The sequence below is a fragment of the Quercus robur genome, chromosome 2 (assembly GCF_932294415.1).
Source record: "Quercus robur chromosome 2, dhQueRobu3.1, whole genome shotgun sequence".
Lineage (NCBI taxonomy): Eukaryota > Viridiplantae > Streptophyta > Magnoliopsida > Fagales > Fagaceae > Quercus > Quercus robur.
In genome coordinates this window covers 14,234,029-14,248,037 of record NC_065535.1, presented here as the reverse complement: position 1 = coordinate 14,248,037, position 14,009 = coordinate 14,234,029, and the positions used below count along the sequence as shown (strand labels likewise).

General features: G+C 36.9%; 2 protein-coding genes across 2 annotated transcripts; both read left to right on the top strand.

Moving 5' to 3' along the window:
* Positions 1-4,242: 4,242 nt before the first annotated feature.
* LOC126712510 (uncharacterized) lies at positions 4,243-6,328 on the top strand. Its single transcript, XM_050411853.1, has 2 exons — positions 4,243-5,671; positions 5,774-6,328. The coding sequence occupies exons 1-2, from the start codon at positions 4,452-4,454 to the stop codon at positions 6,081-6,083; spliced, it is 1,530 nt and encodes a 509-aa protein (XP_050267810.1). The 5' UTR covers positions 4,243-4,451; the 3' UTR covers positions 6,084-6,328.
* A 1,586-nt stretch (positions 6,329-7,914) lies between these two features.
* Positions 7,915-9,386, top strand: LOC126712509 (F-box protein SKIP23-like). Its single transcript, XM_050411851.1, has one exon. The coding sequence runs from the start codon at positions 7,988-7,990 to the stop codon at positions 9,221-9,223; it is 1,236 nt and encodes a 411-aa protein (XP_050267808.1). The 5' UTR covers positions 7,915-7,987; the 3' UTR covers positions 9,224-9,386.
* Positions 9,387-14,009: the final 4,623 nt, after the last annotated feature.

Below are 14,009 nucleotides of genomic sequence, written 5' to 3'. Positions count from 1 at the left end.
GACCCTCAATAATCTAGTTGCCTAGCGGTTTGACTCGAAACCAGACCCAAATCAACCTGTGGACACCCTTTTACTTAGTTGTGAGGTCCATTTTCCTTTAAAAAAATGATAATGCGTATGTTACAAATTTTACCATACATAATATGAATCATGATAAAAATAATAATTTAATTATTCATGTTTACATTCATCATCACATCTATTGGGGTGAAATGCACCAAAAGCGAATTTGCTTTTGTTGTTGCACCAGAGTGCAACAAGATTGTTCATGAACAATATTTTGTCGAGATATTGTTTACTAGTTTTGTCTTCTTGTGTCGGTAGGATACTGTTTACTAGTTTTGTCTGGATAGTGTTCTGATACCAATGTGATTATAGTGTTTTGTAATATACATATATACATACATACATATATATATATATATGTATATGTATATGTATATATTAGGCGCCATAATTGGAAATGGTCACGCATGAAAAAAATTGATCAGTCACTTTCTTCTCAGCATCATTCTTTTTTCATCAAGCTTTTCCAATATACCTAAAAAAAAGCAATTCTTCTATCTACGTATACCTTGCAAATAAGCCATGTCAACTTTAATGCCAAGTGTAATTCGATAATATAAGCGACAAAGACGTGGTCTCATGGAACTGCATGCCTCACCAATGATTACTCTCAACGGGGCCTATAGTGTATTTTGTCATGGAACTCTTCCAATGTATGAGAGTAGAGAATGCTTTGCCAAATGCCCGTATTTTGCCAACATTTTCACTAAAATTTCGAATATGATAGACATCTACCCATGCACTTGCAGTTTGAACTGCGAGTTTTTATGATGATTATGTAATTTGTTTAGAGCCCACTTCTTAGTTTGTACTATTAGGGCTTATATTGGAAACTCGCAAGATGTTTGATAAAATGCAAGAGGAATTCAGTTCTTGGGCTACAACGATTTCTAGGTATGCAATGAGACAAATGACTGAAATGCTTTGATACTTTTTGAATTCATGCGTCAGGAAGAGGAGGATGAGAATGAGTTTGTCTTGACAAGTGTTTTTAGTGCATTGGCAAGTCATGAACTTGCAAATAATGGTAAGAAAATCCATTGTCTTGCATTTAGAAATGGGCTGTTATAGTTTGTTTATGTTGAAAGCACTCGTCAAAATATGGGAGGTTAGATGAGGCATTTAAAGCTTTTGAGAGATTCAATGAAAAGGATTCTACTACATGGTCAGCGAGGACTACAGAATATGGATGGTTATGCACAAAAAGGGATTCTCATTAGGCTTTGAAATTGTGTTCACAACTGCATTTTGTTGGGATTAAGCCTAGTGAGTTCACTTTTGTTGCGACATCAATGCTTATTGTGGCGTTTGTGCTATTACATAAGGAAAGCAAGTGCATGGTATTCCTTAAGCAAACTCCTTTTGATATGTATGTTGGCTTTTTTGCTGATTGCTTATTGCAAAAAAAATGGGTTCAAGTATATATATATATATATATATATATATATATATATTGAAAAAAATGATGCTTTAAAAAGTTATGCAATAAACAAAAAAAGATAAAAACTAAACGAAAAAATTGCTATCAAACGAACAAATGTAGTGACATAGTTGATTTGATTATTTACAAGAACTTGATGTTGTTTTGTGTAGATCATTAAGAATAGGAAAAAAAAAAATTCATGAAGTCCCAATTGGAAGTGCTCTCTTCAATCATGTATGCAAAGTCAGGGAGTTTGAAAGATAGGGATATTGTGTTTAGGAGGATGCCCTATGAAGTGTGCGTTTGGGTAGAAATAATTTCTACCCATGTCAGTGTTTCCAGCGTTTTACTCTTTTTTTTTTTTTTGGCACACGTTTCAGGAGACAATTTCACTATTACCGTTATTATTCATGAACAGTAACCGTAATATTTGACTTTTTAGTCACTTTTCAGCACATCAATGGGTCTCATGTACTGTTCACAAAATCCACAAATCTCACTTTTTAGCAACTTTTTCATTAAAAATGGGTCTCACAGTACTATTCACATATTTAAAAATTATTTTGTTACAGTGTTTTCAGTTTTCAATTTTCAACTATATCCAAACAGACCCGAAGGATGCCAAGTGCGATGAAATATGGCCTTTAAAATGGGTACATCATGACATTTTAGAAGTTGTTTATGCAGCAATTATTGGACATGCAATATTGGGCTTAAATAAGCTCTAGCCCATTTATTTCCTCTTCATAAGATATTGGGCTTTTGACACAAATTACTTCACTGCACGGGTTGGGCCATTGTTTCATATTTTCTTTATTACTTGGGTTTTGAATTTCAAGACCCATAATTACAAGTAAGCTCAGCACCATGGAGCTAGTAGTACTACTAGGATGGCAACGGGTAGGGAAAACTTGCAAGGGGCGAAAATATGGTAGATTGAAGGTATTTTGTTATCTCTAATGAGAGAGAGAGAGAGTGTGTGAATTTTACAGGTAAAACTTAGCAAATCATGTATGGGCTACAAGGGATTGGATTCACACCAAAAAGATAAGAAAACACATCTTAAAAAGGGAATAATCCTCCTCGGTCAAGTCCGAGAATCTATTGTTCTTATATTCACTCAAGTTTTTTAAAGTACAAGATATTCTCTCTCTCTCTCTCTCTCTCTCTCTCTTCCGTTTTTCTTTCTTTCTCTGTGATTACATACCCCAGTTCTTATGGGGTCTTTTCTTTATATAGTTTTACTCTCTTTCAATCTCAGCCTTCCATCTGTTGATTATGTAAGTGATCTTCTGGATTCTTGTCCCATCAAAGCCCTCCTAGAACCTTTTTATATAGCTATAAGGCTCAACGTCACTGTTTAGACATCATTTCCACATAAATGCAGCCATATGGTTAAGTGCAGAACATTTAATGTGGCGATAGTAGCTTTCTTCTCAGATATTTCTTGGTTCACTGTTGACTCTTTTATCTAAAACTTATCTTTAGAGGTATGGTGCCCTCTTGCACGGTATCTTCTGGACAACCGGATTTCGATCCCCCTAGGACATTTCTCGAGGAGGGGTGGATCCTCGGGAGACATCCCTTGTTCGTCACTACCTGTCCTTGTCTTCATCCCTTTGCCGTACAAGTTTATCTTACTGTTCAACCCTTCTCAGGTTATCTTACATCCTCGGACAAGGCCCACGCCCCAATGTTCCTACTCAGCTCATTTATCCCCATGAAACATATATTAAATACAATATTTTTTTTAGGTTGTATATTAAACGGGTTAAATTGGTCATGTCGGGTCATTCCATTTATGAAGTGGGGCTATTAAGCTTTAGGGGTTTTGACACAATTATCATTTGGGTTAGTTTAAGGTTGAGCTATGTATTATAGTACTCTTACCTCAAAATGACACAAATTGCCAACACTACAAAAACCCCTCCATGACCCTTTTGTCTCCTTTTTTTTAGTCTTGTTTTGCCTACTTTTGGTTATGTCTTGCTCGCATCATTCAAAATGTGTGTCTATATAAATAAGGGCTCGGTTAATGTATGTCCTTAGAGCACATATTAACCATTCATTTTGGAAAATTTTTTTATGGAAAATAAAAAAAAAACTGTCAAAACAGTGAACTACTTTTTTTGTTCTTCCATAAAAAGTTTCTTAAAATAGTTTATTAATATATGCCTTAAGGACACACAATAGTAAATCCCTATGAATAAAGCAAAAGGTGATTTTTTTTTTCCTTTTTTATTTTAGATAAGATGGTTAGGGATTTTATATTCTTAATGAAAACTTTTATCAACATAACCATTAAAATTCTTTTAGTCAATCAAATATATTTATAATTCAGGTTGAGCAAGATTTAGATACAATAAGTAAGTCCTGTTCTTTAGGTTCTCTTTTTAACATTCTGTTATGTAGATTTTTTTTCATGAGATAGAAGTGTATTTTTTAGTTAAGTAGCCACATGATTGAATCTTAAGAAAAAAACTTCAGGTATAGCATCTAAAGTACTGTACCTAAGTTTTGTTTATTCAGGCTTATATGTTAAATAAAATTGCCTTTATTATTATTATTATTTATATATATATATATTTATCATATGAATCGTTTTGGATTGATTAGCGGTTAAGAATGTTACCATGTCTCATAAAAAAAGAAAAAAGAAAAAAAGGAATGTTAACATGAAATTAACTCATTTATTAATCATTTTAAAGCATGCCGGATTGCTTTGAAATGAATCCATTTTCACCTTAGATTTTTGTGAACCCTCCACTCACACTATTGAGATATATTGACTATTCGATCATTTCTTCTCCAAAATCCTTATTTAATTTTTAAATTTGTTTTCATCCTAGGGTTTTATGAGGGTATAGAAGCAAGTGTAGAACACAAACCTCGACACTAAAAAAAAAACCGTAATGGATACATCTACAACCACCTTGTCCAAACCTCACACAAACCACTGAAAATGGAAAGCCCAGATTCAAAAACCACAAGATCTCCTCCACCACCGCCACCACCACAACAAGAACCCGAACCCAAAAAGCCCAAAATGTCCACCACCACCACTTCGGACGACGAAGACACCAACACCACCACAAGCCCCAAAAAACAAAGATACAAGCGCCGCAAAATCGCAATCTTCTTCGCCTACTGTGGCGTGGGCTACCAAGGCATGCAAAAGAACCCAGGTGCCAAAACCATCGAATCCGACCTCGAAGAAGCGCTCTTCCTCTCCGGTGCGGTGCCCGAACAGGACCGAAACAACCCGAAACGCTACGACTGGGCCCGCTCGGCCAGAACCGATAAGGGTGTCAGCGCCGTGGGTCAAGTAGTCTCGGGCAGGTTCTATATCGACCCGCCGGGTCTCGTCGAGCGGCTCAATTCGAATCTCTCCCCTCAGATTCGGATCTTTGGGTTCAAGCGTGTGACGGCGTCGTTTAATGCCAAGAAGTTTTGCGATCGAAGGAGGTATGTGTATTTGATACCTGTGTTTGCACTTGATTCCTCTTCGCATCCTGATAGAGAGAGCGTTTTGGCTAGTGTAGGGTCTGGGAATGAGCTTGTTAAGTGTTTAGAATGCTCCGAGAGAGGCCGTAAGGTCGTAGGTATAATGGGTAAGCGTAGTTTTGAGTTTAAACCTGTGAGTCCTGAGTCAGGCATTTCGTCGAACAGTGAGGATGCTATAGTAGGATCTAACATTAACAATGAAAATAGGGGTTCTGTTGAAAATGGTGATGCTGATAAGTCAAATTCTGAATCTGTGGAGGAACCTAAGGTTGTAGATCACAAGGAAGTTTCTGAAATTGTGGTTGAAACTGTAAGTTCTGACCAGAATGAGGGTACTGATGAGAAAGCAAATGGAGAGGAGAAGGGTGCAAAGGGAAGTGGGTTTTGCTATGGTGAGAAGGAGAGAGAGAGGTTTAGTGGAATTTTGAAGCATTACGTGGGGACTCATAACTTCCATAACTTCACCACCAGAACAAAAGCCGAGGACCCTGCTGCTAAGCGCTTTATCATTTCGTTCGAAGCAAACACTGTGGTTACGGTTGAGGGCATTGAATTTGTCAAGTGTGAGGTTGTGGGACAGAGCTTCATGCTTCATCAGATTCGTAAAATGATTGGGCTTGCGGTGGCTATCATGAGGAATTGTGCTCCGGAGTCATTGATAGAAAAAGCTTTTCAGAAGTAAGTGCCCCCTTCTTTGTATTTATTGCTTGCACTTTTGTTTGAAAACTTATAATGTGATTCTCATAACATTATTTACCTAAAAAAAAATAAAAATTGCAGGGATGTGAACATTAATGTGCCTACGGCTCCTGAGGTTGGTTTGTTCTTGGAGGAATGCCTCTTTAGCTCATATAACCAGAAGTGGAAAGACACTCATGAAGAGCTGTCGATGAAAGCATATGAAGAAGAGGCGGAAGAGTTCAAAATGAAGCAAATCTACTCTCATATTGCCTTAACAGAGCATAAAGATGGAGCTGTGGCCCTTTGGTTGCATTCTCTGAACCACCGGAATTATCCAGATTTACGCATTGACAACAAAGAAGACACCAGTAATGGGAAAAGTACTGAAGTAGTGAACATGGCTGAGTGAATTGGTACTGCAGGAAAGATGATTTGGAGCACTCTTTTATGTGTGCCCTTATTTACAATATTCATATACTAATTGATCTCCATGAAAAACAATCACGTGTTGGATGTATGGCCCCAATATGTGTTCTGTTTTCAGTTCATCATTTGAGGTAATCCATTTACATAATTTATATGATTATTGACAAGTTTTGATAGGATTACTGCAACTGTTGGTGGTTCTTTTATAGCATATGGATATTTGATATACTTGGGAATTTATTGGTTTTTTCGACTTGGGAAAATTTTCTACAGCATCTTTTTCAGTTTCTTCATTTGTGGCATTTTCATGAAGCCGAATTTGTTTTTTGAGAAAATTGATGAAGCAAAATTTAAATTTTACTCATTTTAGCTTTGTTAAGTCATTCTCCTAAAGCTTTATTAGTAATTTTTTGGAGAAAAAAGAAACAAACACATGCCTTGCATGTGCCACCAAAACTATTGCTCAAAATTATTGGATATCATGTTGCTTGGTACTTTTGTTTAGGCCAAAGCGTATTATGAGCACTAGAACTGGGTAAACACCAGAGGCAAAATCAAGATTTCAACATCGAAAATATCATGTTCTATCTTATATGCGCCACAGAAATGTATAACTGTATGAGTTGTAATAAGGTAATATTCGATTGGATATATGGATTTCAACATTACATCAATATTATATTCAAATAATATATTGAAGAGACAGGCAATTTCTCACAAATGCAAATAGCCATCAAGTAGTAGGCAGAAAACATATGGTCAAACTTACTGTAAAGCACTTGGATTACACTGCAGAGGCATGATACATTGAGACTTACATCTTTCATGCTTTAATTCATCAAGTAACAAAGAAAACGTTAGAGCTGGAGAATAAAAAAACACAGAATTAATTTTGTAATGTCTTCATATTAGACACAAAATAGAAGAAGCAAAATTCCGTGGGTGATAAAATCGCAAATGAAGCTTTTGGGAATGAGAAATGCTATGTTTACAACACCTTTATAATAGAGTTTGAGTACTAGATTGTTACTTGTTGTTTAGCCTTTTACTGATAGGCAAAAAAGAAAATAGCTTATGTACCTACCTAGGATTTATTAAAATGTTGTAAACGTAGCTTTTTTTTTAGAATTTAAGAGGCAAAAGACTTTCATTTTAGGAATTGAAAGGCAAAAGACCCGTTTATAGGTTAGGCAACAAAAAATGCAAGCAAACAATAAGCATTTGTGAATCTCTCTCTTTTGTTAGAAGAGGGGGCAATTCTTCAGCCCATCTCTTAGCCTTTCGGGCTGCCTTCTGGCATAAATCTGGGCCTATTCCCCTCTCTTGCCCTCCTACTATTGTAGCTCAAGCTTTGGAATGAGATGGGTTGGGGCCCAAGCTGGTTGGTTTGGGCCTTCTTTGCAATAAAATGAGGTTATTCAGAAAAAGAAAAAAAAAAAGAAAAAAAAGAAAAAGAAAAAGTTAAATAAACATTTGTGAAGGGCATAGAGTCAATGACACTTATTTTTATGATGAAGTGGCGATCAAACATTGGTTAGAAAACATTAGCATTTTCTCAATTAATTGTTGGTATGCAATAATGCAATACTCACCGCTAACTGAAGTATGGGCCTTTTCGAGGTCAGTATCAGATTATCAATTATCACGGGGCATTGAAAAATGATAGGATTAGGCACCCAATTGAGAGGGAAAGGCCCATACATTGGCATTTGTGAAGGGCATGGAGTCATTGACACTTATTTTATGATGATGTGGCGATGAATCATTGGTTAGAAAACTTTAGTGTTTTCCCTATTAATTGTTGGTATGCAATACCGGGCCTCTTTGAGGTCAGTATCAATTGTTACGGGGCATTGACTCTCTGAGAATCGGAATTCCTGGAAAAACATGAATTCCAGGGAAATAGAAATGGCGGTTGACTGGACCCAACTCCCTCGAGACATCCTGGAAACAATATCCAAGAATCTCACAATTTACACCGACTACCTCCGATTCCAAGCCGTATGTCATACGTGGCGAATCTCTGTCCCAAAGATCCCTCACCACCTCCCTCCTCAACTCCCATGGCTAATGCTCCCACTCTCTCAACAATCCCAATCTCAATCCCACCGACCTTTCCTCGACCTCTCCGACCACAAAATCCACCTCCTCAACCTCCCCGAAGCTGCTTCCCACCTTAAACGCCGATGTGGTTCTTCACACGGCTGGCTCTTAATCCTCGACGAAACCCCCACAATCCTTCTCCTTAACCCTCTCACTCGAGCCAAGCTCAATTTGCCTCCTCTCTTCACTTTCCCCAACGTTGTCACCTTCAACTACTCCGAAATCGGCAAGGAATACGCCCTCCGATCCTCGTCTGGAAACATCTACCGCCGTAGTTTGAAAGAAATGCGCGACTCTTTCATCAAAAAACTCGTCCTCTCCTCGAGTCCCGCTCTAAGTACCAACTTCGTTGCGCTGGCGATTCTCAATCAAACCGGCGATTTAGTTTTCTGTAAGAATGGTGATCAAGCTTGGACTTTCATACACGACGCAAGGTTTTTCTGCGAGGATGTGATATACGATAACGACCTATTCTACGCGGTGGACAAGAACGGTGGTGTTGCTGTGTGCGATGTACACCGTGAGAACTCGCCGAGCGTTTCGATTATCGAAAGATTCGAAACCCCGAGAATATTCGGGGGCGATATGCAATACTTGGTGAAATCTGGGGACGATTTGTTGTTGGTTACACGGTACTTGGATCTTGGATACGAAGACGGTGACCCTTACAACAGTCCCACTGTGTTCTACAAAACGGTGCAGTTTGAGGTTTTTAGAATGGATTTTAGCGGAGGACCGCCGATGTGGGAGAGGGTTTGGGACTTAGGTGATCGAATGTTGTTCGTTGGAGAGAATTCATCGTTGTCGTTGTCGGCTTCGGATTTCCGGGGATGTTTAGGGAATTGTATCTATTACACGGATGATTACTGTGAATCGAATTATGATGGTGCTTTTCGAGATTATGATATAGGGATCTTTAAATTATGGGATGGAAGTATTGAAGCTTTACCATGTTATCACCCAAATTCACATTCTCAGTTACATTGGCCTCCTCTTTGGGTTTCACCCAATCCATGCTAAATATTGGAGCCTGAAGCCTTGGGTTGATGTAAATTATTCACTTCTGGGGGTCCTAATCCTTTAGTCCTTTCTTTCTTTTATATGTACATATATGTTGCTTGTAAAATTGCTTTGAATTCAATTGATTATTTTAGCATGCTTTTAGTAATTACATTTACCTGAAGTGACTTTGTCTGTTGGATTTCTACATGATGGTTTAGATATTTAATTCAGATGGGAATCCTAGAGATCATAAGGTCTTTCTACAGATTAACTTATGACTATATCTGAAAATTTTTCTGTAAAACAATATAATAAAAGTGTGCTTTGATGCGAAATTGGATTTCTACGGGTTGGTTAGTTGTTTAATTCAGATGAGAATCCTAGTAATCATAAGGTCTTTGCACAGGTTACCTTATGACAATATCTGGAAATTTTACTGTAGAAGGGATATAATAGTCAAAGTGTGCTTTGATGCGAAACTTGGGTTTTTGGCTATGATATATGAGGATGATAATATATGTCTCTTTTACTCGGTGAATGAGGCAAAGAGATCTGGACATCGTGATGCAAATATGGAGGGCTTGCCTGATAACCCTCATAATATAAAATTGGCATATTCTGAAAATTGGATTAAAAACGATACATATAAGTAATGATGTATAAATGAACATAATGTTTGTGATGGCTTAATTGGGTCTGGTCAATTGAACAATTAGAAAGTCACCAGAGTTTCAACTTCCAAGTGTAGGGAGGGGAGGTCGGAGCATATTTTGAACAGAAGAAAATAGACATCATGGTATTGATATTTCATTCACTTGCACAAATTTATAAGGTAATATTCCTCAATCCTCACCCGCTACCTCCCCCTTCAACAAAGTAATCTTGTGGTGGGTATTTGGATTTCAATAATTGATATCTAATGTTTCATATTATATAAATAATTTTAAAAATAAAGGTGACAGACACATTATTTACTACACATGCAATTAGCCAGCAAATATCAGGCATAAACCATATTGGCCATTGCCACAGTACCAGTCACTTGGATTATACTGTATTACCATTTTTTCAAGCTGAACATACCTAAAATATGGTCACCCACAAAAGCATTCTTGTGCAAGTCCAAGAGAAAAGAATGTACTGCAGTTGTCATTGTAGAATAAGGCTCTAGATACTGCAAGAAATAACAAACCCTGATTTTTAGACTCCCATCTTAGAGTTTATTCACACTTCAAAGGTTCCAAGAGTTGCACAAGCTGAAGATTTGATCTTGACCCTTTTTTTTGTTTACCTTGATTGACTTCTTAAGTTTAGCTTACTCAAAATAGGTTTACTCCACGACAGGAATTCAAGAACATCTGCTTATTGCCAAATAAAAATGACAGATTCTTGTTGGTCTAATAACATGTTTTAGGTTTAAAATTTTGAAAATACAATTGATATATACTCCATAATCCTGAATTTAAAACCCTTTGAACTTTCACTCAAATCTTTGATGCATTAGATGGCCAAATCAATTAAAAAAACGTTGTCACCAAAGTTTTACTTCGAGAGAGCGAGGGACACCAGGTTGATGAAATTGTTGGTTGCACGATTATACTGTGGGTTCCCTTTTTTTTGGACAGTACCTAGGCCCAATTGGTAACGAGGATCCTGGGCCTCCAAAGGATTTTATATTTGTTGGTTGGTGGACTGGGCTTGATTCACCGCAGCTATATTGGGCTGATTACAAACCAATTTTTGCACAAAAAACATAGGCCCTACAACATATATACATTCATACATATACATATACATATTTTAAAATAAATGGCTGAAGACTAGTAAAGAATTATAAAAAAATGTAAGTAAATGACGTCAGGGATCCTTAGAAAATAAAGTGATACTTCATTATATTGAGTTTTTAGTACATTGGACCATATTTCTCGCTGGGATATGCCATGAAGTTCAAATAAGTTCAAAAGTCACAGATTTGGATAGCTCTTTGTAGGCTTCCAAGACTTGTTAGGTTTGAATCCCCTTAAATCCAAGTGTATTCTTAAGCACTTATCATAAGATCTCTAACAATATCTTTCTCTTTCTCTATTTCTCTGAGGTTTACTGAGTCCCTCTAATGCTCTTTTTGGTCTAATTAATTGTTGCTGAATGAATTTTGTTGATGGCTTGATCCTCCTTTTATAGTACATTTCTAGGGTTTTTTGATATGCTATTGATTCCCTCCATTTGCTGACCTAGGTACCAGAACTAATGTTGTGTCAGCAACATTTGTGGCTGGTCCTTTCCTCATTTTCTCATTATATTCTTCTTTTGAGGTTTCCCTCCAAAAAGTCCCCAGCCGACCTTCCTTTTTTGGGGGTCTTGATGGGGCTAACTTTTAATTTCTTTTTCCAAGGCTTCTAGAGAGACTTTTCAGAACCCCCTTTTAGCTACTTCATCCTTTATCTTTTTTCTTCAAATAGGTAGATTCCTCCCTGTCAAGTTGAAAGATCCTTAGCCACCTTCTTTCATGATTCACCTTCTTGCTTTTCCTGAGGTATCAGGCTTCCCTTCATCAGGTGGTAGTTCCTAAGTCATCATCTGTTTCCAAAGATTTTCTTCTGAGTTGTAGGCGGCTGATGAGATATGTCTTTTTTCGTTCCTTGTGTTCATGAGTATGCTTCCTTGAGCTGTCCAACTCCTCGTTGATTCTTTCCTGCACTTCTCAAGGATCCCTTCCCTGGTTTTGGCAACTCCAAGGTATCCTCATCCAGTCTTTTTCTGGGTTCCCTGGGAGCTCTTCTTACAAAGGCTGGGCCAAGCTTCCTTTGCTTTTTCTTCCTTCTCTAAGGCCTAGGACTTACCCATTCATGAACTTGGGCTTCCTTTTACCCATTTTAAATGGGCCTTAGCTCACGGATTGGGCCTTTCTTATCTTTGAGGGCCCATTAGCTTTGAGTTTCAATACTAATAAAATTTTAGACCTCAACAACTACCAAAAAAAAAATCAACTAGAGGACATTAGTGTGATGTTGATTATTAGTGTTTCGATGCTTAAATTAGCAATCAGGTCTACGTTGTTTTAGACAAGAAGAATGGATTTAGTATGTACCTTCTTTTTTGAGTATTCTCCTTTTTGAAGATTGTTTTAGGCAATTACTGATGGAGAACCGATTATTAATGGCAAGTTGTAACCATTGTTATTGATCTCATATCCTAATTGGTTCATTTCTCTACTAGTTTCTCATGCTTAGATCATGGGTATCGGTTGGCATCAATTTGGGAACTAATATCATTATATTGCGGAGGTTCAACCAAGTAGGTGACCTATTTCTACTTAGTAGGTGATATGGCATTCTTTGTCTTGCATATTTATACTGGTGATTATCTAAACCTAAACCTAATTCATTACCTAGTCAATAATAAGATAATAATCATGCTCTTTTTTTTATTTGAACAAAATGGTTGTCAAAACCCATGAATAGGGGTCTTTTTTGGAACACTTAGAAGTTATGCATGAAAAATATCAACTGCTTGATGAGCTTCTTGAAGCACATCAAAGTTCCTTTCCTAGATTCAAACCTAATCAATGTTGATCAATGTGGTAAATCATAGCTAATTGCAACTTTTGTATTTCCATTTTCTCCCGCATAAATCATTATATAGATGTGAGTATTAAAAAAATGGTTAAAATCCAAAGTTACTTCTTTTTAAATTGATTGTCATTTTTGTCCTTAAAGTTCATCAAGTTTGTTGCCAATCTAATTCTTCTATCCACTCCTGTTAAAAAGTTGTATATTAACACCTTTTAAAATGACGTAATTTTTAAATCTCTCTCTCTCTCCCTCTCTCAGAATTAGTATGAGGTGGTAGTGGCATAAAGTTCATGGCTCAAAGATTAGCTCAAAAAAGCAAGCTTGTACCTTTCACTTGGATTAACCTCCTCATCTCTCCAATTAAGTGTCCGTTTGAGATATGCTTATTTTGCTAAAACTGAAATTTTTTTTTTTATTGAAAGTACTGCAGATTAAGGTAAAAGTTAACTGAAATAGTATAATGAGACTTATAAATAGTACCAAAAAGTGCAATGAGACTTATGAATAGTAGCAAAAATAAGCTAAATAGTAAAATAAATTGGTAAAAATAATCTTTACCAAACGAACACTAAATGTTGACCCAAACAATAAACCAAACTCATGATTTGGAGAGAGTATCTTAAGAGACTAGCCTTTTAACGTGTGTGACCGGCCCATACATGTGGGATTGAAAAATATTATGAGACATAAAACAAACCTATGCAAAATGATGTTATTTTGGTAATCAAATAATGAAAAATGTACAAAGCAAAAAATGTCATTTGTGATACTTTATCTCCTTCAATCTCTCTCTTTCTCTTTCAGTTAGTTTGTCGTCGTTCTTGTTGTCTTTTACTTGCATCGACCAAGTCGCACTGCACTAAGCACAATAAAACAAACCCTAATGTGAATTGTCGATTGCCCTTCCTAGGTGCAATTTGGTTGGGTTTTTGAGAAACTTACACTATGAACACCTAACTTTGAATTTAAAAATTGGAAACTTTAAGAGTTAAAATTATTGATTGTACAATACGTTGGTTGACTCTAGAGACATGAGTGAGAGCGCTATTCGGTCAAGGGAGGAAGATGAGGAGCTCCAGCAGAGCAACAAAAAAGTCAAAGAAAGTCATTGGTTGAGGCAGAGCCATGAAAACCCTCCCTATCCTGACCAAGGTGGGAGTGGCTCGTATAAAGAAAAGCTTATTGGAGAGATACTGGGAGCTTTTGAGAAGGCTTTTGCTTTTGAAGTTAAC

What these genes read in the sequence shown, in the direction of transcription:
- LOC126712510 (XM_050411853.1), top strand. Translation starts at nt 4,452, where the DNA reads ATGGAAAGCCCAGATTCAAAAACCACAAGATCTCCTCCACCACCGCCA. An exon ending in ATAGAAAAAGCTTTTCAGAA is followed by an intron (nt 5,672 to 5,773) that starts GTAAGTGCCCCC and finishes TAAAAATTGCAG; the next exon opens with GGATGTGAACATTAATGTGC.
- LOC126712509 (XM_050411851.1), top strand. Translation starts at nt 7,988, where the DNA reads ATGAATTCCAGGGAAATAGAAATGGCGGTTGACTGGACCCAACTCCCT.